The 27992-nt window shown below is 50.6% G+C and overlaps 1 protein-coding gene across 3 annotated transcripts; it reads right to left on the reverse strand.

Annotated features, from left to right (window-relative positions):
* Positions 1 to 143: 143 nt before the first annotated feature.
* REM1 (RRAD and GEM like GTPase 1) lies at positions 144 to 27987 on the reverse strand. Of its 3 annotated transcripts, none has more exons than XM_081917283.1 (5): positions 27687 to 27790; positions 19044 to 19386; positions 18209 to 18291; positions 14734 to 14916; positions 144 to 493 (listed from the first exon to the last, which is right to left on the reverse strand). In XM_081917283.1, exons 2-5 carry the CDS (start codon positions 19381 to 19383, stop codon positions 326 to 328), a joined length of 774 nt encoding a protein of 257 aa, XP_081773409.1. In that variant the 5' UTR covers positions 19384 to 19386; positions 27687 to 27790; the 3' UTR covers positions 144 to 325. The 3 variants fall into 3 exon arrangements, with proteins under 3 accessions (XP_081773409.1, XP_081773410.1, XP_081773408.1); XM_081917284.1 differs by lacking the exon at positions 144 to 493 and adding an exon at positions 6455 to 8887 and having other exon boundaries at positions 14706 to 14916; positions 27687 to 27987; XM_081917282.1 differs by lacking the exon at positions 144 to 493 and adding an exon at positions 6455 to 8887.
* Between the last annotated feature and the right edge of the window lie 5 nt (positions 27988 to 27992).

The following is a 27992-nucleotide window of genomic DNA, read 5'->3' on the forward strand; positions in this document are numbered from 1 at the left end:
GCGAGATGAGCGCCGCAACCCCAGAGTCGGCCACGACTGGACCTAATGGTCAGGGGTCCCTTTACCCGTTACCTTTTTATGACTGTATACATTATTTACACAATGGGCCCCGTGTGATTGGCTAATTCCAGGCTGCTCCTGTAGGCCAATCAGGTTGCGGATTCACCTCCACCTGGAGCTGGATTGGGTGGCTCCTGCGGACCAATCAGACTGCTGCATTCTGGATCCTATTGATCTAGGATTCAGCTCAGTACATAACAGGCTGGCCTCTGGAAATTAGTGGTCCTACAATTTCAAGGCCATATTTACATTCTTCGCCCCATAACTATGGAATACCAGAACAGGCCATAACGTTCCTACATCCTCTCCAAGTTCTCCAGTTTGGAAATGGACTGGTCCCCTCTCCATGCTCCTGGGACACGATGCTTTCCATTCCTTGCCTCTTGTTGACTTGTTCTCGTGACCCCATCAAAATTCTGAATGGACACAGAACCTGGGTGAGGGAGAGGGAGATTCTTCCGAAAAGCACCCTTAAAAAAAAGAAAAAAAGAGTCCAACCATCTATTTTAAGGCCCTAGAAGGGATGATTCATCATTTCACATTTCAGCCTAAGAGCAGAGATAAAAAGGCTCAAAGGACCGTTGGCTGTGTTTTGTTTATTAAGGTCTGGCCTTTTTCCTGGCTCTTTCCATTGGACAAAAACGGCCCATAAATTCTCTCGCACAAGTCCCACTGAAGTGGAAAGAAGTCGCCTCACACTGAGTCATAGCTTTGCTCCATCTTGCTCAGTAAAAAGCTGGACTTTGGTATTTCAAATCTCAGCGGTGCCCTGGAAGAGGTCAGAATTTGGCACACCACCCAACTCTCGCCTTCGGTTCTGCTCAATCCACTACGTCACAGTTGCAACGCCCTGCAGCGCCCACTAGGCTTCCGCTGCCCTAAGTCCGCCTCTGCTCAGTATTGTCCTCATTGACAGACCGCAACTCTGCCGCATTTCGGACGGAAGCTAGCAGATGAAATTGCCAGGCTGAAGCCCGTGGAGGGACCTGGGTGTTGTGTTGTCATTCCCCAATGGTCTCTGTTTTTTCTTTCCTTTTCCATGGATCTCTGAGGTTGCCTCAAGTCCCCACCTGAATATTATTATTATTATTTATACCCCACGACTCTGGGCAGCTTCCAACATAATATAAAAACATTATAAAACGTAAAACATTAAAAACTTCCCTGAACAGGGCTGCCTTCAGATGTCTTCTAAGAGTTACAGTGGTACCTTAGGTTAAGTACTTAATTCGTTCTGGAGGTCTGTTCTTAACCTGAAACTGTTCTTAACCTGAGGTACCACTTTAGCTAATGGGGCTCCCGCTGCACCACTGCTGCATGATTTCTGTTCTCATCCTGAAGCAAAGTTCTTAACCTGAGGTAATATTTCTGGGTTAGTGGAGTCTGTAACCTGAAGCGTATGTAACCTGAAGCGTCTGTAACCCGAGGTACCACTGTATCTCCCTGACATCGGATGGGAGGCAATGCTGCGTTCTGGATTAGTTGTAGTTTCAGAGTCACCTTCAAAGGTAGACCCGTGTAGAGTGCATTGCAGTAGTCCAAGTGGGAGATAACCAGTTTTACCTCATTTGGGACCAGGGAGTCCGCCACCCCACCCTGTGCCCCTAAACAGTATTTCTGCCTTGTCAACAGCTGCAAAGAGAACTGCAGCTCTTAAGGAAACCAGCAGAATTTTTAAATAAATGGCTGTCTAGCTTTGTAAGGTAAAGGTAAAGGGACCCCTGACCATTAGGTCCAGTCATGGCCGACTCTGGGGTTGCGGCGCTCATCTCGCTCTACTGGCTGAGGGAGCCGGCGTACAGCTTCCGGGTCATGTGGCCAGCAGGACTAAGCCGCTTCTGGCAAACCAGAGCAGTGCACGGAAATGCCGTTTACCTTCCCGCCAGAGCGCTACCTATTTATCTACTTGCACTTTGACGTGCTTTCAAACTGCTAGGTTGGCAGGAGCAGGGACCCAGCAACGGGAGCTCACCCCATCACGGGGATTCGAACCGCCGACCTTCTGATCGTCAGGTCCTAGGCTCTATGGTTTAACCTACAGCGCCACCTGCATCCCATCTAGCTTTGTAGTGCCTTCAAAGACAGATAATGGAAGATCATACCAAGTTTTATGGTATTCTCAGGTGGTCGTCATTGCCATTATAACACGGGAGGCGATCATGGTGAGTTCTGCGACTTTTTTCCAGAAAAATAACACTGGCTGGAAGGCACCAGGTTTGCAAATGCTGCTCTAAGTCAATAGGCTTTTGCCTCCATAAAGGATAGAACAGACTGAAAAGAGGCAAGCCTGCTGCAAGGTATGCAACCCGGCTGCAGAGAGAAGAGGAGCTCTGTGGAAGTCTTAGGCTGGCGCTAACTTGCTTTGTTCCACAGTCTCCCTTCCGAAGCTCCCAGCTGGGCTTCTCTCTCTCTGTGGCTGAAGCTGCTGCCCTCAATAGCCACGCAAGATGGAATCGATCTTACAACAGGCCGAGCGCTGTGACCAGAGGGGAAGAGGCTTGAAGCGGTGCCAACCCCAACGAAATGGTGCGTCGGGCCACTTGCCAGCAATTGCTGAGTGCTTTGTTTTAGCTGCCTCGACACGTCCCTGCTTTATCCCCAATAAGCAGATGCGATAAAATCAAAACAGCCCTGGCTGCAAATCTGCCGGGAAGGTCTCTTGCACAAGGGAAACCGAGGTGGTGCGATAGCCATCTTCAAATATCCAAAGGGCCTTCACGTGGAAGAGGGAGCAGGTTCTGAGTAAGGGAGCTCGTTCAGGGTGCTGGGAACTGTAGCACCACTGGGTGCTGTAACATGGTTCTCTTTGTATGTGGGGGGGGTGCTTTAAAGGTATGGGGTGCATGCAAATAGCCTGGTTTGTACATGCACTGAAGAAATGAACCTTTGTTGCCAATTCTCGTAATAGACCAGTATAAAGTAAGCAGACATAAGCGGCATACAGAACACTACCAAACCATTCTACGTTCTAAATCTTATATTAATAATCCAAAAATTGAGAGAGCAATGTGCAAGATCTGCTACAGAAGCCACAAACAAAATGGAAGATTCAGTCTTTAAAGTTCCTTTAGCCAGGCTCCTGTAGATATCACCGATGTCACCGTCACTTCGTTTGATCAAACCTATCTTCGTTGATACCTAACCCTTGAGCGTAACATTGCTGACACCTCATTTGATCAAACTTAGCTTTGTTGATATCTACAGGAGCCTGGCTAAAAGAACTTTAAAGACTGAATCTTCCTTTTGGACACAATTTGAATGTGTTTTCTGTTTGTGCCTTCTGTAGCAGATCTTGTACATTGCTTTCTCAATTTTTGGATTATTAATATAAGATTTAGAACGTAGAATGGTTTGGTAGTGTTTTGTGTGCCACTTAAAGGTAAAGGTAAAAGGGACTCCTGACTATCAGGTCCAATCGTGGCCGACTCTGGGGTTGCAGCGCTCATCTCGCTTTACTGGCCGAGGGAGCCGGCGTACAGCTTCCGTGTCATGTGACCAGCATGACTGAGCCGCTTCTGGCAAACCAGAACAGCGCACGGAAACGCCCTTTACCTTCCCGCCAGAGCGGTACCTATTTATCTACTTGCACTTTGATGTGCTTTCAAACTGCTAGGTTGGCAGGAGCTGGGACCGAGCAACGGGAGCTCACCCCGTCACGGGGGTTCAAACCGCCAACCTTCTGATCGCCAAGTGCTAGGCTCTGTGGTTTAACCCACAGTGCCACCCGCGTCCCGTATGCCGCTTATGTGCTGCTTATTTTATACGGGTTTGTACATGGAAGCACACACACTTTGGGTCAGACCTGTTGCTGGCTTGCGGCCCCCAGCAGTTTGGCCAAGGTGGTTTGCGGACCTCAGGCCAAAAAAGGTTAGCCACCCCAGTCACATCCGCTTCGCCTCCCCCCCACCAGCCCGCCCTGCCGCTATCTCCCCCCTGACTTGCTCCCTTTGGGCCCTGCATTTTTCTGGGCTAGACCTCACTCTTTCCACTCTGCCTAACTCCTTTTGCCAATTTTCCATCAAGGCAGCCGTGCTCCTTTCCTCTCCTCCCGGTCCACCCCCCCTCCTTCTCACCTCCCACAGCCGGATGAGAACATGGATATTTTCCTTTGGGGGGGGAGAGTGAGTGGGGTTGGGGGGAGGCAGCCCAGGCATCTCTTGGAGGAGAGGCCCTTCCGTGCCTTGGGTGCATGGAGACATCTGTTGCATTGCAAGGCTGGGGGTGGCGGCGGCGTTTGGTTGGAGAGAAGCACTGAGGCTGCAATTCCTCTCCAACAATAACAAGACGCTTGACGGTTTGCAGAAACCCTGCTCCAGCAGGCGACAGAGCTAGCCTGCGGTTGTCCCAGGAATGGAACCCGTAGAGCTCAAAGGGACCCCTGCAAACCTTCTAGTCGAATCCCCCAAAATGCAGGAATATGCAACGATTCCATTGGGGGGAATCGAACCTGCAACCTTGGCTTTATCAGCACCACCAGCTGATCTATCCACACATGCCAGGCCAAAAAGAAGCCTCTGTTTGGGCCAGAAATCACAGAACAATAGAATCCTAGCATTGGGTGAGGCCCTCCAAAGGCCATCCAGTCCACCCCATGCAGGAAATCTCATTTAAAGCATTCCTGACAGATGGCCATACAGCCTCTCCTTTAAAACCTCTGAGGAAGGAAGGCTACCCAAGTTGGTGGCCGTCACTGCCTCCTGCATCAGTGAGTTCCATAGTTTTAATTATGTGCTGCTGAACCCACTCTCAGTGCCCATGCTAGGATTTGCAGCCATCTCCTGCCAGGCATAAACTTTTATTCGTATCCCTGGAGATTCGAGCCCATCGCCTGCCACCTGGAGAGGGCCAGGCAAATCTGGGGACTTCAGGTCACACCTGGAGGTCTGGCAACCTCACTGCAGCCGGGGCACCACCACAGCCCACCAGGGGTTAGGAATAATATATTATTTATACCCCGCCCATCTGGCTAGGTTTCCCCAGCCACTCTGGGCTGCTTCCAGCACAATATTAAAATACAGTGGTACCTCGGGTTAAGTACTTAATTCATTCCAGAGGTCTGTTCTTAACCTGAAACTGTTCTTAACCTGAAGCACCACTTTAGCTAATGGGGCCTCCTGCTGCTGCCGCGCCGCCGGAGCCCGATTTCTGTTCTCATCCTGAAGCAAAGTTCTTAACCCGAGGTACTATTTCTGGGTTAGCGGAGTCTGTAACCTGAAGCATATGTGACCCGAGGTACCACTGTACAGTAATGCATCAAACATTAAAAGCTTCCCTAAACAGGGCTGCCTTCAGATGTTTTCTAAAAGTCTGGTAGTTGTTGTTTTCTTTGTCATCTGGTGGGAGGGCGTTCCACAGGGCGGGCGCCACCACCGATAAGGCTCTCTGCCTAGCTCCCTGTAACTTGGCTTCCCGCAGTAAGGGAACCACCAGAAGGCCCTTGGCACTGGACCTCAGTGTTCGGGCTGAACGATGGGCGTGGAGACGCTCCTTCAGGTCTACTGGACCGAGGCCATTTAGGGCTTTAAAGGTCAGCACCAACACTTTGAATTGTGCTCAGAAATATACTGGGAGCCAATGTCTGTCTTTCAAGACCGGTGTTATGTGGTCTCGGCAGCCACTCCCAGTCACCAGTCTAGCTGCCTCATTCTGGATTAGTTGTAGTTTCCAGGTCACCTTCAAAGGTAGCCCCACATAGAGCGCATTGCAGCAGTCCAAGCGAGAGATAACTAGAGCATGCACCACTGTGGCAAGACAGTCTGCAGGCAGGGAGGGTTTCATCCTTTGTACCAGATGGAGCTGGTAAACAGCTGCCCTGGACACAGGATTGACCTGTGCCTCCATGGACAGCTGTGAGTCCAAAATGACTCCCAGGCTGCGCACCTGGTCCTTCAGGGGCACAGTTATCCCATTCAGGACCAGGGAGTCCTCCACACCTGCCTGCCTCCTGTCCCCCTAAAACAGCACTTCTGTCTTGTCAGGATTCAACCTCAATCTGTTCTCTGCTGGCCCTGGAAACCAGAAACTGGTCAAGGCATGGCAAGGATGATCAGCTACTTGTTTTTGTGACGCGGAGAGTTAGAGCACAGTTGCCTTTCTCCTCCTGACAAGATTAATGTCCGCGGAGTGCTTCCTCCGCTCTGCTCGCCTCCTTAAACAAAGCTTGGCTGCTCCCACCAGCGATGGAAACTTCTGACCTGACCCTGAGAAGGAGCCGAACCCCTGAGCTGAAATCAGCCCTGCTGGCTCCGGGCCCCGGTTTTCCGATTAAGCCACCCGTAACCTCTCCTTGCAAAGACAGCACATATGCCCCGCTTAAGCCTCCCAAGGGGGAGAAACTACACCAGTTTTGAGACCACCAGTTTTGCTTTCGTTCGGAGGAGTAAAACCAGGAGGCTCGGCCGTAGTTGCTTTATTTACAAATGTACAAGCAGTGCCTACTGGGAAAAAACAGACACTTATTAAACCTTTTTGGGGTTTTTTAAAAAAGGCAGTAGATTCCCAGAAAACCATTTGGACAGTTCTAAACACACACAAATATAACATCTCCTGGAATTTTGCACCACCAGTTCTGAACACAAGAAGACCCTCCAATTGTCCCTACTATCCAGAGAGTCTCGAATTTAAAAAAGCCGCCCCGGTTTCGGATTTGATCCCGAAATGTCCTGCTTTTCCTTAGGACGTCCCTGTTTTCAGCAGAGAAATGTTGGAGGGTATGGAGTTGTGCGACTCTCACTGCAAGATAAGTAATTATACAATATTTTGGAAGACATCTGAAGGTAGCCCCAGATACGAGAGGATTTTTTTGGATGTTTAATGTTTTATTATGTTTTCCATATATGTTGGAAGCCGCCCAGAGTGGCTGGGGCAACCCTGTCAAATGGGCAGGATATAAATAATAAAATTATTATTATTATTATTATTATTATTATTATTATTATTATTATTATTATTACTACAGTTATACCTCGGGTTGAAGTTGCTTCGGGTTGAGCGTTTTCGGTTTGCACTCTGCGGCAACCTGGACGTAACAGAAAGCGTTACTTTTGGGTTTTGCCGCCTGCACATGCGCAGGCACTCAAAATGACGTCATGCGCATGCGCAGAAGCGGTGAATCGTAACCCGCGCACGCGCAGAGGCGGGTTGCATTATGCTCTGGATGCGAATGGGGCTCCGGAACGGATCCCGTTCGCATCCAGAGGTACCACTGTATTATTGTTATTGAATAGGTCCTCCCTATTTTCATTGGAGAAATGTTGGGGGGTATGCAAGAACCCTATGGATCAGGCCAGTGGTCCATCTAGTCCAGCATTCTGTTCTCACAGTGGCCGACCAGATGCCCCCAATTGAAGCCTGCCAGCAAGATCTCAGCGCAACAGAAGTTGCCTCACCTGTCGTCTCTAGAAAATGGTATACAGAGGCATAGTGGCTCCGACGATGGAAGCAGAGCACAGCCACTGTGGGTAGTAAAGGTAAAGGGACCCCTGATCATTAGGTCCAGTCGTGGCCGACTCTGGGGTTGCGGTGCTCATCTCGCTTTATTGGCCAGGGGAGCCAGCGTACAGCTTCTGGGTCATGTGGCCAGCAGGACTTAGCCGCTTCTGGAGAATCAGAGCAGCGCACGGAAATGCTGTTTACCTTCCCACTGGAGTGGTACCTATTTATCTACTTGCACTTTGACGTGCTTTCGAACTGCAAGGTTGGCAGGAGCAGGGACCGAGCAACGGGAGCTCACCCCGTCGCAGGGATTCGAACCGCCGACCTTCTGATCGGCAAGTCCTAGGCTCTGTGGTTTAATCCACAGCGCCACCCGCGTCCAATCAGATAGACGCTGTCAAAAGAAAGGCGTACTCCATGTCTGTACAAGAGGGAACCCTAGCCTGGCATCATAGTCCTATTTCAGAAACAGGGCAGGTGAAAGGATCGAGTAGGATAACGACCTATTCTGGGATGCTTCCAAAGCAAAACCAAGTGCCAGACACAGGGGCAGGCAACCTAAGGCCCGGGGGCCAGATCTGGCCCAATCGCCTTTTCAATCCAGCCTGCAGATGGTCCGGGAATCAGGGTGTTTTTACATGGGTAGAATGTGTGCTTTTATTCAAAATGCATCTCTGGGTTATTTGTGGGGCAGAGGAATCCATTCATTTCCCCAAAAAAATATAGTCCGGCCCCCCACAAGGTCTGAGGGACGGTGGACCGGCCCATGGCTGAAAAAGGTTGCTGACCCCTGGGCGAGAGCCTGCCATCTCCCGCAGAATCCGCACTATGGTCCCAGTTCAATGCGCTGCCTTCTGATGCAGTCACAGGTGCTGCTCCAAGTCCTTCCTCCATCCCCCAAAATGGTTCTGGGAGGATCCCACACATCTCCTTCCGGTTCCACCACAGTTTTTGGCTTCTCCCTATCAGAAGGCCGTGTCCTAAGAGACCCCAGCAAAGAAGAGAGTTTGCAAACGCCTACGGACATGTGGGAATGAAGCCTGGGAAAACCCCTGGAAAAACCAGAGGCAAGAGCAGGAGGAGGAAGAGGAGAAGGACAGTGGCGTCTGGTTCACTCAGAGCACGGAGAGGTCATGGCAGGACTTGGAGCGGACTTTCAGCGCCACCTTCTTGTTGTTGCGTGCCACCAGCCGGTCAAGAAAGCGGCGCACCTTCTTGGTGAGGCTCTCCTTGCGCTTGTAGAGCGACATGCGCCTCTCGTTGGCCTCCTTGCTGTCGCGGCGCAGGCGGATCTGCCGCACCACCCCCTCAAAGAGCTCAGACACGTTGTGCTGCAGGGTGGCGGACGTCTCAATGAACTTGCAGTCGAAGACCACAGCGCAGGCACGGCCCTCTGCCGAGAGAAAAGAAGAAGAAGAAGAGTTTGGATTTGATATCCCGCTTTATCACTACCCGAAGGAGTCTCAAAGTGGCTAACATTCTCCTTTCCCTTCCTCCCTCACAACAAACACTCTGTGAAGTGAGTGAGGCTGAGAGACTTCAGAGAAGTGTGACTGGCCCAAGGTCACCCAGCAGCTGCATGTGGAGGAGCGGAGACGCGAACCCGGTTCACCAGATTACGAGACTACCGCTCTTAACCACTACACCACACTGGCAGCCGGTTAGGAGATGCTCCAGGCGAGCGGCAGAGAGAGACCCAGAGAACGTGAGGGCGTCAAAAGAGCCTGCCGGATCAGGCCCAGGCCCCTCTAGCCCACAGTGGCCAACCAGATGCCCCGGAAGGAAAGCAGCAAGCAGGATTCGAACACAAGGGCCCTCTCCCATAGTTTAACTATGCGCTGCATGTAGAAGGACGTCCTTTTATCTGTCCTGAATCTTTCAACATTTAAGGGTAGGCCTTCCCATCTCCGGACCAAACCCAACACCAGGAAAACGCAGCTACAAAACCTAAATCGTGGTATCTTCTACCATATGTGGTGCATGCTCTTGTTATCTCCCGCTTGCACAACTGCAATGCGCTCTATGTGGGGCTACCTTTGAAGGTGACCCAGAAACTACAACTAATCCAGAATGCGGCAGCTAGACTGGTGATTGGGAGCGGCCGCCAGGACCACATAACACCGGTCCTGAGAGACCTGCATTGCTTCCCAGTACGTTTCCAAGCACAATTCAAAGTGTTGGTGCTGATCTTTAAAGCCCTAAATGGTCTCGGTCCTGTATACCTGAAGGAGCGTCTCCACCCCCATCGTTCTGCCCGGACACTGAGGTCCAGCGCCAAGGGCCTTCTGGCGGTTCCCTCCCTGCGAGAAGCCAAGTTACATGGAACCAGGCAGAGGGTCTTCTCGGTGGTGGCACCCGCCCTGTGGAATGTCCTCCCACCAGATGTCAAAGAGAACAACAACTACCAGACTTTTAGAAGACACCTGAAGGCAGCCCTGTTTAAGGAAGCTTTTAATGTTTGATGCATTACTGTATTTTAATATTTCTTTGGAAGCCGCCCAGAGTGGCTGGGGAAGCCCAGCCAGATGGGCGGGGTATAAATAATCAATTATTATTAATATTATTTGTATTACTTGTAAAGCTGTAAAGGCTTTCTGGGAAATGATATATAATGAGTTAAAGAAAATGTTTAAAAACACTTTTGTTAAAAAAACCAGAAGCGTTTTCACTGGATATACAGTAGTAGGTGAAGAGGTACCAAGGGAAGATAAAAGACTGTTTATGTATGCAACAACTGCAGCAAGAATTCTTTTAGCCCCAAAATGGAAACCACAAGAAGTACCAATGAAAGAAGAGGGGCAGATGAAAATGATGGGATTTTGAAGAACTGGCGAAGCTGATGGGAAAAATCCAAGATCAAGTATTCCAAAAAGACTGGAGTAAATTTAACAACCCTAGTAGGGTTATCTGAAGACTTGTCATGAGAAGTTTCTTACCTTTCTATATTTAAATTGTGAGGTATTTTGTAGTGAGTTATATTAGAACTGGAAAATATATTAAATGCTGTGATATCAAGGTTAGTTTTGAAACCCAAGTGGTGGGGGCGAAGGAAGTTGACAGGCTCTAAAGAGCCAAAGGAGTAAAGTGGATAATAATGGTGTGATTATATATGTTTAAATGGAAAATTAATAAAAAATATTAAATAAAACAAAAACAAAACAAGACCTAAATCGGATCCCTCCACGCATGGGCGTAGCCAGGATTTTTGTTGAGAGGGGCAGGCCTTTGCGGGTGGGGGGAGAACCTCAGTTAGCTATGTATTTTTATTGATTTTGTATTGATTGGTGGGGGGTAGCTGCCCCTCCCTGCCTCCTTGGTACACCCATGTCTCCATGCAACCCGTTTATTCAGTGTTATGTACTAAGTTGAATAGGATCCAAATTGCAGCAGTCTGATTGGTCCTAGAACAATAGAATCCAGAGTGCAGCAGTCTGATTGGTCCACAGGAGCCACCCAATCCAGCTCCAGGAGGAAGTGAATCCACAACCTGATTGGCCTACAGGAGAATTCCGGAATTAGCCAATCACGTGGTGCCCATTGTGTAAATAACGTATATAAAGCAGATATTCTGGGGGAACTTCCATTCCTCCTCACCACTATGACCTGAATAAAGAGCATGAAATCCACTCTCGACTCCGAGTATATTTCATTCAGGTTTCATCCGAATCTGCTTGCACAAAGTTTATGAAGGGATTAGATTATATCCGGTCTTTATAGGGTGGAAACCCTGTGTCCAGCCTAATACAGTGGTACCTCGGGTTAAGAACTTAATTCGTTCCAGAGGTCCGTACTTAACCTGAAACTGTTCTTAACCTGAGGTACCACTTTAGCTAAAAGGGCCTCCTGCTGCCGCCGCGCCGCCAGAGCACGATTTCTGTTCTTATCCTGAAGCAAAGTTCTTAACCTGAAGCACTATTTCTGGGTTAGTGGAGTCTGTAACCTGAAGTGTATGTAACCTGAAGCGTATGTAACCCGAGGTACCACTGTGTTGTCGTGGGCTGTTTGCACATCTTCCCGCTAATAATTCATTCATCCCAAACTTCTCCGTGCATCTCACTGTCGCTTTCCAAATGGCAAAGGGCAAAATGTGTTGTTGTTTTTTAAAAATTGATTTGTTGCACTTGGGCAACTGAAGGCTTTAATCCACTTTAAATATGCAAAGCATTAAGTTCTGGTACATGTGCCTTCCTTCCCACAAAATACTGTCAGTCTGGAGGCACCCTCGGTTATTTCTAGGGATTAAGGAAATCTAAAGTTAATTAATCAAATGTGCTTTTATCAACTCTGTGTGCAAACATTTGCTTTTGGCGAGGAGAGCAGGCGGGGCTGTGGGGAATCACACTTTCGCTTGTTTCCAGACATTCCAAGACATCTTGGGGGAGGTTGTGCTATCAAGTAGCTTTCATTTATGGATATTTCTTTTAAAATTACGGTATATACAGTGGTGCCCCGCAAGACGAATGCCTCGCAAGACGAAAAACCCGCAAGACGAAAGGGTTTTTCGGTTTTTGCGACGCTTCGCTAGACGATTTTCCCTATGGGCTTGCATCGCAAGACGAAAGCCCATAGGGAAATCTCGGGGACCTTTTTTTAAATGCTGGCGGTGGGGAGCAAAGCCTTTTCCCCCCCTCCGGACTTCAGAAGAGGTCCAGGAAGGCCGGCGGGGGCGAAAGGCTTTGCTCCCCACCGCCAGCATTTTAAAAGCGGTCCGGGATAGCAGGGAAGCGCTTCCCGCTATCCCGGACGGCTTTTGAAGCCTGCCTAACCGGGGGCTTTTAAATCGCCCCGGGACTGTCCGGGGCGATTTAAAAGCCCCCGGAAGGCTTTTGAAGCCTCCCCCGCCGCCCGGCTTCGGGGCATCGTTCCGATGCCGGGCGGCGGGGCAGGAACGCCTCTCCCAGCCGCCCGGCTTCGGGGCATCGTTCCGATGCCGGGCGGCGGGGCAGGAACGCCTCCCCCCGCCGCCCGGCATCGGAACGATGTCCCGAAGCCCGGCGGCGGGGCAGGAAAGCCTCCCCCCGCCGCCCGGCTTCGGGGCAGGAACGCCTCCCCCAGCCGCCCGGCTTCGGGGCATCGTTCCGATGCCGGGCGGGGGGGCAGGAACGCCTCCCCCAGCCGCCCGGCTTCGGGGCATCGTCCCGATGCCGGGCGGTGGGGCAGGAACGCCTCCCCCAGCCGCCCGGCTTCGGGGCATCGTCCCGATGCCGGGCAGTGGGGCAGGAACGCCTCCCCCCGCCGCCCGGCATCGGAACGATGTCCCGAAGCCGGGCGGCCGGGCGGGAAAGCCTCCCCCCGCCGCCCGGCTTCGGGGCATCGTCCCGATGCCGGGCGGTGGGGCAGGAACGCCTCCCCCAGCCGCCCGGCTTCGGGGCATCGTCCCGATGCCGGGCGGTGGGGCAGGAACGCCTCCCCCCGCCGCCCGGCATCGGAACGATGTCCCGAAGCCGGGCGGCCGGGCGGGAAAGCCTCCCCCAGCCGCCCGGCTTCAGAACGATGTCCCGAAGCCCGGCGGCGGGGCGGGAAAGCCTCCCCCCGCCGCCCGGCATCGGAACGATGTCCCGAAGCCGAGCGGCGGGGCGAGAAAGCCTTTGTCCCCCCTGCCTGCCTTCCCAGGGGCTTTTAAATCGCCCCGGACAGCGGAGAAGTCCTCCGCTGTCCCGGGCGATTTTAAAATGCCGCCCGCCAGAAGAGGTCGGGGGAAGGCGGTTTCCATAGGAACGCATTAATTGATTTTCAATGCATTCCTATGGAAAACCGTGCATCGCAAGACGAAAAACTCGCAAGACGAAGAGACTTGCGGAATGAATTAATTTCGTCTTGCGAGGCACCACTGTACCATACTTTTCCGTGTATAAGACGCCCCTATGTATAAGATACCCCTATTTGGGGGGACTCAAATTTAAGATAATGGGGGGACATGGCAGGAAGTTGTGGAGCTTTTTTTTGCAGAGGATTGCCCAGAGTTGTTAAGCCTAAAATCGCTTACCCACACGCATCACAAAATCTGCATATGTCTGTCCCCTTCCTGGTAGAAGCCAATTGCCTGCCCAAATGATGCAGCGTCGGACCCTATGCACGATCTACCCTAACCCTAACCCTAACCCTCACTTTTTAGCATGCTATTTAAGGAAATAAACCTAGTCTTATACAGTGGACGCTCGGGTTGCGAACGTGATCCGTATAGGAGGCACGTTCGCAATCCGCAGCATTCTCAACCCATGACCTGCGCATCTGCACATGTGCTGTTCGTGATTTGGCGCTCCTGCACATGCACAAGCACCGAAACCCAGAAGTAACCTGTTCCGGTACTTCCAGGTTCGGCGCAGTGTGCAACCCAAAATCGAACAACCCGAAGCAACCTGAGGGATGACTGTACACGGAAAAGTACGGTACAGTCATACCTTGGGTTACAGATGCTTTACGTTGTGTTTTATCGGGTTGCGGGCCGCCGAAACCCAGAAGTACCAGAACGGGTGGTTTCCGGGTTTCGGCGGTTGAGCATGCGCAGAAGCGCTAAATCATGCTTTGCGTATGCGCAGAAGTGCCAAATCGCAACCCGCACACCCACCGTATGTACTGTATTGTTTGCTCCATAATATGCACTTTTTTCTCCTAAAAAGTAAGGAGAAATGTCTATGCGTCTTATGGAGCGAATGTGTGGTTGATCGCTGGCTCCCTTTCCGGCCCCACCCCCTTGCCTAGGCCTCCATTGTTGAATGTTCGGCAGCAACATGTGACTGGCTGGTTAGATTGTCTGGAAACTGTAGAAATGGCTCCCTTTCCTTTCCTAAAGAAGCTGTAGAACTGTGAGTTGAACCCCATAAAAACAGGATTTTTTCCCTTTGCAAAGTATGCTCAACAGCTTTGAGCTGATCCTCAAAAAAGGAGCTTTTCCCCTTTGTAAAAGAAGCTGCACAACTGTGAGCTGATCCCCCCAAAAAACGGGACTTTCCCCCCTTTCCTCCTCTAAAAATTAGGTGTGCCTTATGGTCAGGTGCGTCTTATGGAGTGAAATTCCACAGTTTGAAAACAACCTTTCGGGGCACATTGCCATCACAAGGCAGCGTAGGATAAATTGAGAAACAAAACAGCATACCGCCAAATTGCCTTTCTCCCTGCTTTTCTCCTTCTCCCTCCCGCCGCCCCCCGAAATAAAGCAGGATTCCTCCCGAGGCCCCACGAGGGTCCAGCCCAAGCCCTTTTCCACCCACCTTCCACAGACACCTCTCGGGAGCGCACCAGGTCTGTCTTGTTCCCCACCAGGATGATGGGGATGTTCTCTGCCTGACGGGTCCTGCGCAGCTGGATCCGGAGCTCGGAGGCGCTTTCGAAGCTCCCCCGGTCGGTGATGGAGTAGACGATGACGTAGGCGTTGCCCACCTGCATGCAGTAGTTGTGGAACCAGTTGTCTTCTTCCGGGGCCTGTGGGAAAGGCAAAAGGGCAACTTACCATGGCTCCCCAGGGCAGCAGCAGCGGCTCTGGGAAGCGACAAAGGGAGGTTTCAAACTGGCATGGTCCCAGAGATGAGCACCTCACATTTATTAGTGCATCTGTAGTACAAATCTAGTACAAAGACGCAGGTGGCGCTGTGGGTTCAACCACAGAGCCTAGGGCTTGCCGATTAGAAGGTCGGCGGTTCGAATCCCCATGACGGGGTGAGCTCCTGTTCCTCGGTGCCTGCTCCTGCCAACCTAACAGTTCGAAAGCACATCAAAGTGCAAGTAGATAAATAGGTACCGCTCCGGCGGGAAGGTAAACGGCGTTTCCGTGCGCTGCTCTGGTTCGCCCGAAGCGGCTTAGTCATGCTGGCCACATGACCCGGAAGCTGTACGCCGGCTCCCTCGGCCAATAAAGCGAGATGAGCGCCGCAACCCCAGAGTTGGCCATGACTGGACCTAATTCACTGGACCTTCCTCCACTGGAACGGAGGAAGTAGTGGCCCCCCAAAATTTGGGAACCAAATTTTCCTGAGCGATTTGTGGGGCATAGGAATTTGTTCATTTTTTTTTCCAAAATATAGTCCGGCCTCCCACAAGGTCTGAGGGACAGTGGACCGGCCCCCTGCTGAAAAACTTTGCTGACCCTTGGTTTAGACCACAGAACCAGGCTAGGATCATGGTGGTCAGAAGTGGTCTCTGGCTTCTGGGTGACTGAATTGTCTGCTCTGCTTCATCCAACCCGCCTCCTGCTGGAAGTGCCATTGTCCTTTTAAACACACACACACACACACACACACACACACACACACACAGCCGCCCTGTCTGTCTGCAGATTAAAAGCTTCTGCCTCTGGACCCAGCCTCCTTTTCGATCTGTCAGTGGCCTCTTCCTGCCCGGGGAGCTTCTCTTCCAAACCATCCCGGGCTGCCTGCTCAGCGCAGCAGAAGCAACACAGAACCGACCCAAACAAGATGCCGCCCTGCAGGAACAGGAAATGCAATGGCAAGGTACCGGCCTGATCCTGCAGGTGTGCAGCATCTGGACGGGGAATGTAAGCAGTCTGGCTTTGTCCCAGCAGCTGGGTGCAGGGATAGCAAAAACACTTTTCTGTTTGGAAATGGTTAGGTGGCCCTGCAAAGCTGCAAAATGGAACTAGCTTGGGGATATAGGGAAGGAAGGAAGTTGCAGCTTATTTATGCTGGCTAAGATGATAATAATAATAATAATAATAATAATAATAATAATAATAATAATAATAATAATAATAATAATTTATTATTTGTACTCCGTCCATCTGGCTGGGTTTCCCCAGCCACTCTGGGCGGCTTCCAACAAAGATTTAAAATACATCAAAATGTCACACATTAAAAACTTCCCTGAACAGGGCTGCCTTCAGATGTCTTCTAAATGTCAGGTAGTTGTTTATCTCTTTGACATCTGGTGGGAGGGCGTTCTGCAGGGCGGGCGCCACTACCGAGAAGGCCCCCTGCCTGGTTCCCTGTAACTTGGCTTCTCGTAGGGAGGGAACCGCCAGAAGGCCCTTGGTGCCGGACCTCAGTGTCTGGGCAGAATGATGGAGGTAGAGACGCTCCTTCAAGTATACTGGATTGAGGCCATTTAGGGCTTTCAAGGTCAGCACCAACACTTTGAATTGTGTTCAGAAACGTACTGGGAGCCAATGTAGGTCTTTCAAGACTGGTGTTATGTGGTCCTGGCGGCCGCTCCCAGTCACCAGTCTAGCTGCCGCATTCTGGATTAGTTGCAGTTTCCAGGACACTGGACCTCTCTCTCTCTCTGGCCCTTGAGACGCTGCCAGCCACTTCCACTCTCCCAGCCTTACAACAACCCTGTAGGGTAGGGCGCTCTTATCTCCATGTAACAGAAGCCTGACTAGGGCAACCTCATGATTTGAGGGAACTGAATCAGGAACACTGTAATTTCCCCCCCCCCCCCAGCTGTGTGCCTCTCCGCCCGGCCAGCTCTCAATCTAATGGAATGTTTTGCACTTGTTTTTAATTGATTGCTCCCCAAACAAGCCTTTTGGAGATGAAACAGGCGTGACAAATGTAAAGTGATCAATGGATGCTCCTATATGCAACGTGGGCAGAAATGCACAGCCGGCACTCCAGCCCAGAAAAAACCCAGAGACACCGTGCCACGCTGGATCATCTGGCCCAGATTTCACCAGTCTGGGGTCCTTCCAGATGTTTTGGACTGGGGATGATGGGAATGGTAGTCCAAAAAGTTCTGGAGGGCATGAGGTTGGCAAAGGCAGAGCTAGGTTGCCATGGTCAGCAAATATTTTCAGCAGGGAGACGGTCCACTGTCCCTCAGACCTTGTGGGGGGCCAGACTATAGGTTTTTTTTGGGGGGGAATGAACACATTCCTATGCCCCACAAATAACCCAGAGATACATTTTAAATAAAAGGACACATTCTACTCATGCAAAAACACCAGGCAGGCCCCACAAATAACCCAGAGGTGCATTTTAAATAAAAGGACACATTCTACTCATATAAAAACATGCTGATTCCTGGACCGTCCGCAGGCCGGATTTAGAAGGGGACTGGGCCGAATCCGGCCCCTGGGCCTAAGTTTGCCTACCCATGCCCTAGCAGATCTCTCCTCAATTTAGGTCATTTGTTCAGCACTTTTTGTAAGCTTCCCATGTTCCTATGCAAAATAATTACTTTGTGTTGCACCTTCTGAGTGTGCGTTGAACAGCCAGAGAATAATAATAATAATAATAATAATAATAATAATAATAATAATAATAATAATAATAATAATTTATTTATACCCCGCCTATCTGGCTGGGCTTCCCCAGCCACTCTGGGTGGCTTCCAACAGAACACTAAAATACAATAGTCTATTAAACATTAAAAGTTTCCCTAAACAGGGCTGCCTTCAGATGTCTTCTAAAAGTCTGGTAGTTGTTGTTCTCTTTGACATCTGCTGGGAGGGCATTCCACAGGGCGGGCGCCACCACCGAGAAGGCCCTCTGCCTGGTTCCCTGGATCATACTTCCATCAGGCTCCTCCCTGCAATGTCCCCTGGCACCAGCTATTCCATCAGGATGCAGCCGAGGAAGAAAAGGGAAGAGTTTCTCCATCAGCTTAGTTTAAGAGAGCAGCAACATTTAGCTCCTCCTCTCCTTGAAGCTCTCCCCGCTTCATTTAGCACCTTCTGTCTCCCCAATTCTAAGAATCCTCCTTGCAATTCCTGCAATGTAGTCGTGATCTCAGCAGGAATCTATCAAGACCATTGGCCTACCCGCTTCTCAGCTTCCCAGGTGTCAATCACCATCAACGTCGTCTCCTCGCCGTCCACCGATAAGGTGCGCTCGTAGGTATCCTCTGAAAAGAGCAGACAAGGTCAGGATCAGCACCCTCAAGAACAGAAGCTGCACCTACCCCAGAAAAGTTCATTGGGCCCAGCGCATGACACCTTATTCCTGCAGGGCGTCGTTAGACTGTGGAACTCCCTCCCACAGGAGACCGTGAAGGCCAAATTCAGGGATGAGAGAGGGCTATTGAAGACTCCTAGCCAGGAGGTCTATGCTTCGCCCTCCACAATTGGAGGCACCAAAGACCACCTGCTGGAAACTGCAGGAGGGGAGAGGGCTGCTCTTGTGCCTGAAACCTGCTTGTGAGTTTCCCATAATGGGTGTCTGGTTGGCCATTGTGAGAACAGGATGCTGGACTGGACGGGCCATGGACCTGATCCGGCAGGCTCTCCTTAAGGGCAAGAGGTGTAAATGACCCTTGTCAAGAGAAGCAGAGGTGACCTCAATGGCCAGGAGCGTCTATCACAGGGGGCAGCAAGGTTTGCTGGCCAGGGGCCGGATCACTCCCACAGAGATCGTCCGTGAGCTGGACTGGCACAGCTTTGTTAGAAGCCACCCAGAGTGGCTGCAGAAACCCAGCTAGATGGGCGGGGTATAAATTATTATTATTATTATTATTATTAACAAGGAAATAAACTGAGTGATGCTAGTCCACACTGCTGATACTCCACATGGGCTTTTGCTAGGCAGTTGGAACCTGCCCCCCAGCCCCCTCTTATTCCTCCCCAACCCCCAACCCCCCAAATCACACGACAGCCCTACCTCTCTGCTGCTCAGGCAGATCCTTGTCTTGAACCCCAGCAAAGAGGTACATCAGGCTGGTCTTGCCCACGCCAGGGTCGCCCAACAGCACCACACGGTACAAGGATTCCCAGGATTCCTCAGAGTCGGAGGACTCGGACGACCAGCTGCCACGGGGCTCAGGCAAGTGGACTTTGGGGTCACAGGAGGATGACTGCCCCAGCTGCGGGTGGCCCGGTTCAGCCTGGCTGGGACGGACGCTCAGCATCCCCGGGCGAGACCCATAGGGCATGGGCAGCGGGGTGCTGGCACGCCTCCTGGCAGGGCTGGCGCTGCCTCCTCGCTGGGTGTTCAGAGTCATCTTCTGCAACAGCAGTGAGAGAAAGAGAGAGGGAATCGATCTGAGATCACTTTTTTTTGCCAATGGCTGCTTCCTCCCAAAGCGAGTTGACCAGAGTGCCTGGTCATAGAATCATAGAATCATAGAGTTGGAAGAGACCACAAGGGCCATCGAGTCCAACCCCCTGCCAAGCAGGAAACACCATCAGAGCACTCCTGACATATGGTTGTCAAGCCTCTGCTTAAAGACCTCCAAAGAAGGAGACTCCACCACACTCCTTGGCAGCAAATTCCACTGTCAAACAGCTCTTACTGTCAGGAAGTTCTTCCTAATGTTTAGGTGGAATCTTCTTTCTTGTAGTTTAGATCCATTGCTCCGTGTCCGCTTCTCTGGAGCAGCAGAAAACAACCTTTCTCCCTCCTCGATGTGACATCCTTTTATATATTTGAACATGGCTATCATATCACCCCTTAACCTCCTCTTCTCCAGGCTAAACATGCCCAGCTCCCTTAGCTGTTCCTCATAAGGCATCGTTTCCAGGCCTTTGACCATTTTGGTTGCCCTCCTCTGGACACGTTCCAGTTTGTCAGTGTCCTTCTTGAACTGTGGTGCCCAGAACTGGACACAGTACTCCAGGTGAGGTCTGACCAGAGCAGAATACAGTGGCACTATTACTTCCCTTGATCTATATGCTATACTCCTATTGATGGTCCAATTGCGGTGGTGGAGAAGTAACCGTTCTCAGAAGCCCTGCTTCTGTTTATCTGCCTTGGACACCAGCCCAAGGCAAACAGGCATAAATCATTCCCATCTGGGGGGGGGGGGAGAGCGGAACCGTCTCGGAAGAGTTCTGCTGCTTGCAGAACTTCAAGGTAGGACCAGGACTGGGAAGGAGGGAGTCTCTCTTGGGCAGCTTCCCAAGAAGCATCTCGTGGTCCATCTGGGATGCCGAGGCAGCACCCAAAAACGGCCTTGAGAACGACAGACCGTGTATATATGTATGTGTGGGTATAAATATATATCTCATATATAAACATGAGTCAGCAGGAGGGAGGCTCCAATTGGAAGCAGCTAGCCAAAGATGAACTTCAGCAGTTTCCAAACTTTTGGAGGGGGGGCACCACCCCCTTAGTTCCATAAACAGACCCCACCCTACCCTATAAAATGCATTTCTCAGAACAGCAGTTTGCACAACCCACTAAGGAAGAGAAAAGCACAGTGGGATTCAAAACAGCAGCAATTAATTGCATTCAAAATCCAAGTTCAACTCTTTGGTTGAATTAAGCCAAGGGTGAACATGATCCCGGGATGGCAGCCTTGCAAAGTCTGGGGGTCACCTCCAGCGCCCCCACCCCAGCCTCTTAGTGCCCCTCACCAGGTAATCCCACCACTGATGAAGCCCAACAACATCTGGAGGGCACCAGGTTGACAAAGACTGCTCCTGGTCAGTCCGTCAGTTTTATTGCACATAGCCAAAGGCAGTGTACACAGAATCATTCAACAATGAAAAGAAAATACGCTGGATTAATACAAAAAACTTAAAACATTTATATTATCAAGAAATTACCTACTCTCAACAGAGCTATAAAAGTACCTTAATATACAGGTTAAGACATTAAACAATAAAATTTATAGGCTAAAATCATCACATGGCCACTAATATATTAAAAAATAATGTTAATTAATACAATGTACAATTATATTCGGAGTTTGGTGATAAAGATAGACTATAGCTTGATGTAAGGTAAAGGGTAAAGAGACCCTTGACCATTAGGTCCAGTCGTGGCCAACTCTGGGGTTGCGGCACTCATCTCGCTTTACTGGCTGAGGGAGCCGGCGTACAGCTTCCGGGTCATGTGGCCAGCATGACTAAGCCGCTTCTGGCAAACCAGAGCAGCGCACGGAAATGCCGTTTACCTTCCCGCCGGAGTGGTACCTATTTATCTACTTGCACTTTGAGGTGCTTTCGAACTGCTAGGTTGGCAGGAGCAGGGACCGGGCAACGGGAGCTCACCCTGTTGCGCTGACCTTCTGATCGGCAAGTCCTAGGCTCTGTTGTTTAACCCACAGCGCCACCCGCATCCCTTTTAGCTTTATGTAGATAGGGTCAAATAAATCCATCTCCTTTACAGTTGGTGGCTATCTTGGCTATATAATTTGCTCTAATATTCCTAGCGGCAGTTGCAAAGAGTGCTACACGCCAGGGGCTGCTCCTGGTGCCCCAATGCAAAAGATGGCAAGGCTCCTGCCCGTTTAATAGGTGAGCTGAAGATGGCATTTCAGCCGGCAAAAAGGTGCAAGAGGCAGCCCTGTCCTCGTCTGCCTCTTTCCACCCTCCACATCGCCAGTTTCCTGCCCCAACAGATGCCCAACCTGTGCCCTTCCCTCCTGTAGCTCCACCTCCCTCCGTTGTCCAAAGATCTCCTGAACGTACAAGCCTTTCTCCCATGCTGCCCACCTTATGCTAAGTGCCACTTATGCCCTTCTCAGGCCCCTCACCCACATCTCCCCAGATACCTCCTCATATGCCACCCAATTTGGCACAACCCCTGACAATCACTCCTGACTTACCCAGCTGAAGAACATGGGGTTTAACGTCCCATTCCAGTTCCAGACTCATTTGGGGACCTGTGTTTCTTTTTCAAGCTTGCATATGGAATGTTTCACAGTTCCAATGGCAAAATGCACACTGGCCCAGCGCCACTGGCTCTGAATTTTCATTTATTATTATGGCACGTGCCATTTTTCAATCACTGGGCTACCCTGCTGTTATGTACTGAGTTGAATAGGATCCAAAATGCAGCAGTCTGATTGGTCCTAGAACAATGCAGCAGTATGATTGGTCTGCAGGAGCCACCCAATCCAACTCCAGATGGAAGTGAATCCACAACCTGATTGGCCTACAGGAGAATTCCGTAATTAGCCAATCACATGCAGCCCATTGTGTAAATAATGTATATAAAGCAGATACATTGAGGGGACTTTCATTCCTCCTCACCACTATGAGCTGAATAAAGAGCATGAAATCCACTCTCGACTCTGAGTATATTTCACCTGCAATCTAGACCAAGATGTCCATTCTGCCTGGGTGCCCCTTATGCCAGCTATGAACATCCTAACCAGCTTTTGCAGACTTCAGGAAGATGTAGCTGTCCCATAAGGGGATTGAACTTGCACCCTTGCCATTACAATATCAGCATCACATTCATCCAGTGCTTTACCAACTGCACTGGCTCCCGGTAGAGTACAGGGTCAAGTTTAAGGTGCTGGTTTTGACCTTTAAAGCCCTATGCGGCCTAGGACCCTCGTACCTACGGGACCGCCTCTCCTGGTATGTCCCACGGAGGACCTTAAAGTCCACAAATGACAACATTTTGGAGGTCCCAAGTCGCAAGGTGGTTAGATTGGTCTCAACTAGGGCCAGGGCCTTTTCAGCACTGGCCCCGACTTGGTGGAACGCTCTGTCCCAAGAGACTAGGGCCCTGCGGGACTTGACATCTTTCCGCAGGGCCTGCAAGACAGAGCTGTTCCGCCTGGCCTTTGATTTGGACTCAGTCTGACCCTTATGTTTCCCTCCCCTTACGGTTTTGATCTATGGGCTACTTTTAAAATGAGGCTGCATTTTAAATTGCATTTTAACCTCTATTTTAAATTGGTTCCCCCCACCCTATTATGTTTTTACTGTGATTTTATTGGTGTTAGCTGCCCTGAGCGGGGCCGGGGAGGGTGGGGCATAAATAAATTATTATTATTATTATTATTATTATTATTATTATCATCATCATCATCATCATCACGCTCTAACCAACTGAGCTACAAGCCCCATATGATGCTGAGGCTTCTGGGAGCATGGTTAATGGTCAGGCATGTGCATGGTCACAGAAGCTCATCGTATTACAAAAAATATGTTATTGTGATGATGATGATGATGATGATTTTCATCATCACCATTGCTACTGCATTTATAGCTCCCATTTTTCTCCAAGGAACTCAGTCTGGTGTACTTGGCTCTCCTCTCCTCCGTTAACCCCCACAACAACCCTGTGAGGTAGGTTAGGCTGAGGGACGGTGACTGGCCCAAGGTCACCCAGTGAGCTACATGGCCAAGTGGGGATTGGAATCCTGCCCTCCCAGGTCCTGGTCCGACACTCTAACCCAGGCATAGGCAAACTTGGCTCTCCAGATGTTTTGGGACTACAACTCCCATCATCCCTAGCTAATAGACCAGTGGTCAGGGATGATGGGAATTGTAGTCTCAAAACATCTGGAGGGCTGAGTTTGCCTATGCCTGCTCCAACCACTACACACACTATTACCCATTTTTACAACGAAACGGTGCTTATTCCCAAGTACAGTGGTATCTCGGGTTACAGACGCTTCAGGTTACAGACTCTTCTAACCCAGAAATAGTACCTTGGGTTAAGAACTTTACTTTAGGATGAGAACAGAAATCGCACGGCGGCAGCAGGAGGCCCCATTAGCTGAAGTGGTGCTTCACGTTAAGAACAGTTTCAGTTTAAGAACGGACCTTTGGAACGAATTAAGTTCTTAACCCGAGGTACTACTGTAGATTTGTTTCACAATGAAGACTAGCAAACTGTTTCTTGTTTGTTTCTGTTTTATTTTTGGGGTTTGTTTGTTTTTGCGCTGAAATGTCAGGAATGAAGCAGCAGTTGTCAAGCGTGGAATGGCAAGCATTTCACCCCAAGAAGAAAGAAAAATAAAGTCAAGCGTGCCTGGGCTCTCAGCTTCAGCCCTTTGGGTATAAAACTGCAGGATGTCAGAGATCTGCCTAGCAAGGTTGCTGCGGCACCTTTGAAGACTGTCACAAAGCACTGGCTACCATAAATTATAGTTGGCAGAATGCATCTCCCTTTCCAAAATACAGTGGCTCGACTGGTTCATTCTGCACATCTGGGATCAAGGTCCTGCAAGCAGTTTTGCTGCCTGGTGCAAAGTGAAGCACCCCAATCGTCGCAAGACTCCTTTTCTCTAAGTCAAGTTCCTAGCCCTCGTGGACGCAAGGAAACTTGAAACCATGCAATTGGGTGGAATATCAGAAAACCAAAGGGGAGCCATGTTCTGTTCAGAAGGTTAAAAGAAAATCGAAAGTGCTCATAGTTATCTCCTGCTTGGACTACTGCAATGCGCTCTACGTGGGGCTACCTTTGAAGGTGACTCGGAAACTGCAACTAATCCAGAATGTGGCAGCTAGACTGGTGACTGGGAGTGGCTGCCGAGACCACATAACACTGGTCTAGAAAGACCTACATTGGCTCCCAGTACGTTTCCGAGCACAATTCAAAGTGCTGGTGTTGACCTTTACAGCCCTAAACAGCCTCGGCCCAGTATACCTGAAGGAGCGTCTCCACCCCCATCGTTCTGCCTGGATGCTGAGATCCAGCACCGAGGGCCTTCTGGTGGTTCCCTCATTGCGAGAAGCAAAGCTACAGGGAACCAGGCAGAGGGCCTTCTCGGTAGTGGCGCCCTCCCTGTGGAACGCCCTCCCACCAGATGTCAAAGCGATAAACAACTACCTGACATTCAGAAGACATCTTAAGGCAGCCCTGTTCAGGGAAGTTTTTAATGTGTGATATTTTAGTGTATTTTTGGTTTCTATGGAAGCTGCCCAGAGTGGCTGGGGAAACCCAGCCAGATGGGCGGGGTACAAATAATAAATTATTATTATTAATATTATTATTATTTAGCAAAACAAGGAACATACTGTATATTAGGGCACAATAAAATCACCATGGTCAGGGTTTGCAGGGAGAATTCCATGCTCTTCAAAGCACTTTTCCAAGGCTCGCAGAAGACAAACTAACCAAAAGTCACTAGGAACACAGTTTTCCTGGGCGCAGAATCCAGATGCTACAGAACAATTTAGGGAAAAGGTGGGCAGATTGCAGGCTTTTTTTGGGGGGGCACTGGAGCCCCAATCTCCACTAACCAAAGCCTGGTGCAGAATCAAAGAACACTGAACCCAAGAATTTGCTTTTGAGTATCCAATCACACACAAAATCCAAGCCTGGTTACTGTTCCGTATAATTTAGGAACGTGAGAGTTGCCATCGTTTTGTTGCTGGTATTGATAAAACAACAGGGAGTCAGAAACCCTCCCCGATCGACTGCAAATCACGCAGAGATCTGCCAGTAGATCCTGATCTACCCTTCACCACACCCTGGCCTTTAGGGACAGCAGACCAGAGAGGAATAGTTATCTCGACACACTTCATAAATGGGTGCCGGAAATGGCAGGGTTGGAGAGAAATGTCCAAATTCCCCCAAATTTCAGTGTCAGCTCTTCAATCTCATCAGACTAGATTCACACACACACACACACACACACACACACCCCACACAAAGGCTGGAGAGGAGATGGAGCGTTAGAGTAGCTCCATTTCCTTTAGAACAGTTTCTATCCAAATATGATTTTGGTTTTAAATGCAGTGTAAGGTAGTCTCTATGGGAGTATATTGTATTTAATTATGGGGTATCAGAGTTTTTAGGGGGCTAACCAGGCTGGGATAGCTGGGATAGCAGGCTTGTTGGTTTACGAATGTCTGATGTAGATTTTTTGATTTCGTTGTTTTGTATGGGACAATGACACTAAAGATTATCGTATCGTATTGTAAAGGAGGGGGAGGAACTGTGCTATTTTTCTAGAAAAAGAGGTGCCAGGTGTTCATCACGAACACCTCCCTTGTTCTCTTATAACGGCAATGGCACCCACCTGAGAGGGGGCCTGAACTGAGTTCCGGTGAGTTCTGCCTGAAAAAAGCCCTGGGGAGGAATATGGCTTTGCTTACTTCCCAGTTAGCAGGAGCTGAGCCCCTGCTCCCCAGTTCCTGTCTTAAGGAGGGGGTGGCCTGGATTTTATTTATAAGTTGGAAAGGAAGCAAAGGGCAAAGGATGTGAAAGTTAGCCGTTGGAAACAGATGGAAAACATCTCTGAATTGCTGGGAAGAGCCAGCCTGGACGGGGGTGGGGGTGGGGAGGCTTCAGGGTTCTGAAGGAGAACCAGCAACCCCCAGGCCACTGCAACCCCACTTTGCACACTGAGGAGGCAAGTTCAAACAGTCTTGTTTAGGGCGGCTTTCAAGAATTGCTCCTGACTCTCAGTTTTGCTTTGCTTCCGATGGCTTGGGTGTTTTCAGATTTTTGCCTGCTGCTGAATCAGCTTTATCAATATTAACCGCTGCCTTCCTTTTTTCTGCATTATAACCATTATCTCTTATCCTGACTTTCAGGATATAAATCCCATCAAGGGGGCTATGTATTCTATTTTGCTGGGAACCCTTTTTTAAGAGCTGAAGTTGTGGATTTTTTAGCAGCTGACAAACAAAGTAGCTGGAGCCCTTCTCACTCCAAAAATAGTGTGTGTGTGTGTGTGTGTGTGTGTGTGTGTGTGTGTAACACAAGCAACAACATATCCTGTGGGGTTGTTTTCTTTTTTTTCCAACCCAGGGTCTGGTTTCATGGCAGTACCAGTAACCCAATGCCATGGCACGGTTTTGCCAGATTCCAAAACATGGTTAAAAATTCAGAAGGAAAGTTGTTTGCAATGAAGGACGCCATTGTCGTCGCTGCAGTGGCATCGAATTACACACATACACACACTACACAGACCCTATGAACTGGCAAACCAGTTTTCACTTCTGGGGTCCAGACCCTGGCATAAGAAGAATAAAGGCAACAGTGCTCCAGGGCATGTGCAGAGAACATTTCCTTTTTGCTGATCTGAGCCCCACCACCGCCAGGCTAGGGCAGGCGGACTGAGTAGGCAGCACCGGGCCTTGGCACATCTCAGAGTATTAGGGCTGGGGAGGGGGATATTCGGAAACTCTCTCTCCGAGGGGCCACAGCTGCTTCTGCGGTAGCCCCTCAGCCCCGAGGGAGGGATCCAACCTCTCCAGCGGACCCGGTTGCTCTGGACGAATACAGTCCTATCTGAAGCAAGAAGAGGGGCGCATGCAAAGAGGCTGTCCAGAAGTCGTCAGCCCTGAGCGCACTCTGCGCGCGCTCAGGAGCCCTCTCGCCCGCATTCTTATCCCCCAAAGTTCGGAGCGGCGCCCTCCGCAAGTTTCCAAGGGAGAGCCCCGCTTTCCAGAGCCGGGCGCTGCGAAGAGAGACTCCGGGATGGCGAAGGCTGCCGCGCTCGGATTTGGAGAGAGGACGGAGATGGCGGAGAGCGCGGACCGTCCTCGGTCTTCCTCGACTCGCCGTCCGCCCCGTCTCCCGTGAAAGCTATCCAGCCAGCCCTTCTCTGCGGACGCATGGAAAGTCTTCCCCCCCCCCCCTCCGCCGCCGCCCTGTTCTCCTTACCTCCGCCTGTTGCTGGCGGTTCCGTCGGCAGGGCGCTCTCAAGGGGTCCCCACGCGCGTAAAAGCGCACCGCCCGTGCGCCCCGTCCATCGCGTCCAGCTTCATTGCACAGCGCCGCGCCGCGCCGCGCCGAGGGAGGGACTTTTAAGCCCGGGGAGGTCCCTGCGCGCCGCTCCTGGTGGGACACACCCCCTGCCAAACCCCAGCGAGCCGCCCTCTCGGCCTCGGCCGGCGAGAGCGCCTCTGAGCGCGTGCAGACGGCCCCGCGTCTCTCCAGCGCGCGACTGCCGGTGGCCTCGACGAGCGC

The sequence above is a fragment of the Podarcis melisellensis genome (assembly GCF_964234715.1).
Source record: "Podarcis melisellensis genome assembly, chromosome: 6".
Lineage (NCBI taxonomy): Eukaryota > Metazoa > Chordata > Lepidosauria > Squamata > Lacertidae > Podarcis > Podarcis melisellensis.

What these genes read in the sequence shown, in the direction of transcription:
- REM1 (XM_081917284.1), bottom strand. Translation starts at nt 19,383, where the DNA reads ATGACTCTGAACACCCAGCGAGGAGGCAGCGCCAGCCCTGCCAGGAGG. An exon ending in TCTGCCTGAGCAGCAGAGAG is followed by an intron (nt 18,292 to 19,043) that starts GTAGGGCTGTCG and finishes TGCTCTTTTCAG; the next exon opens with AGGATACCTACGAGCGCACC. An exon ending in CCGAGAGGTGTCTGTGGAAG is followed by an intron (nt 8,888 to 14,705) that starts GTGGGTGGAAAA and finishes TTCTCTCGGCAG; the next exon opens with AGGGCCGTGCCTGCGCTGTG.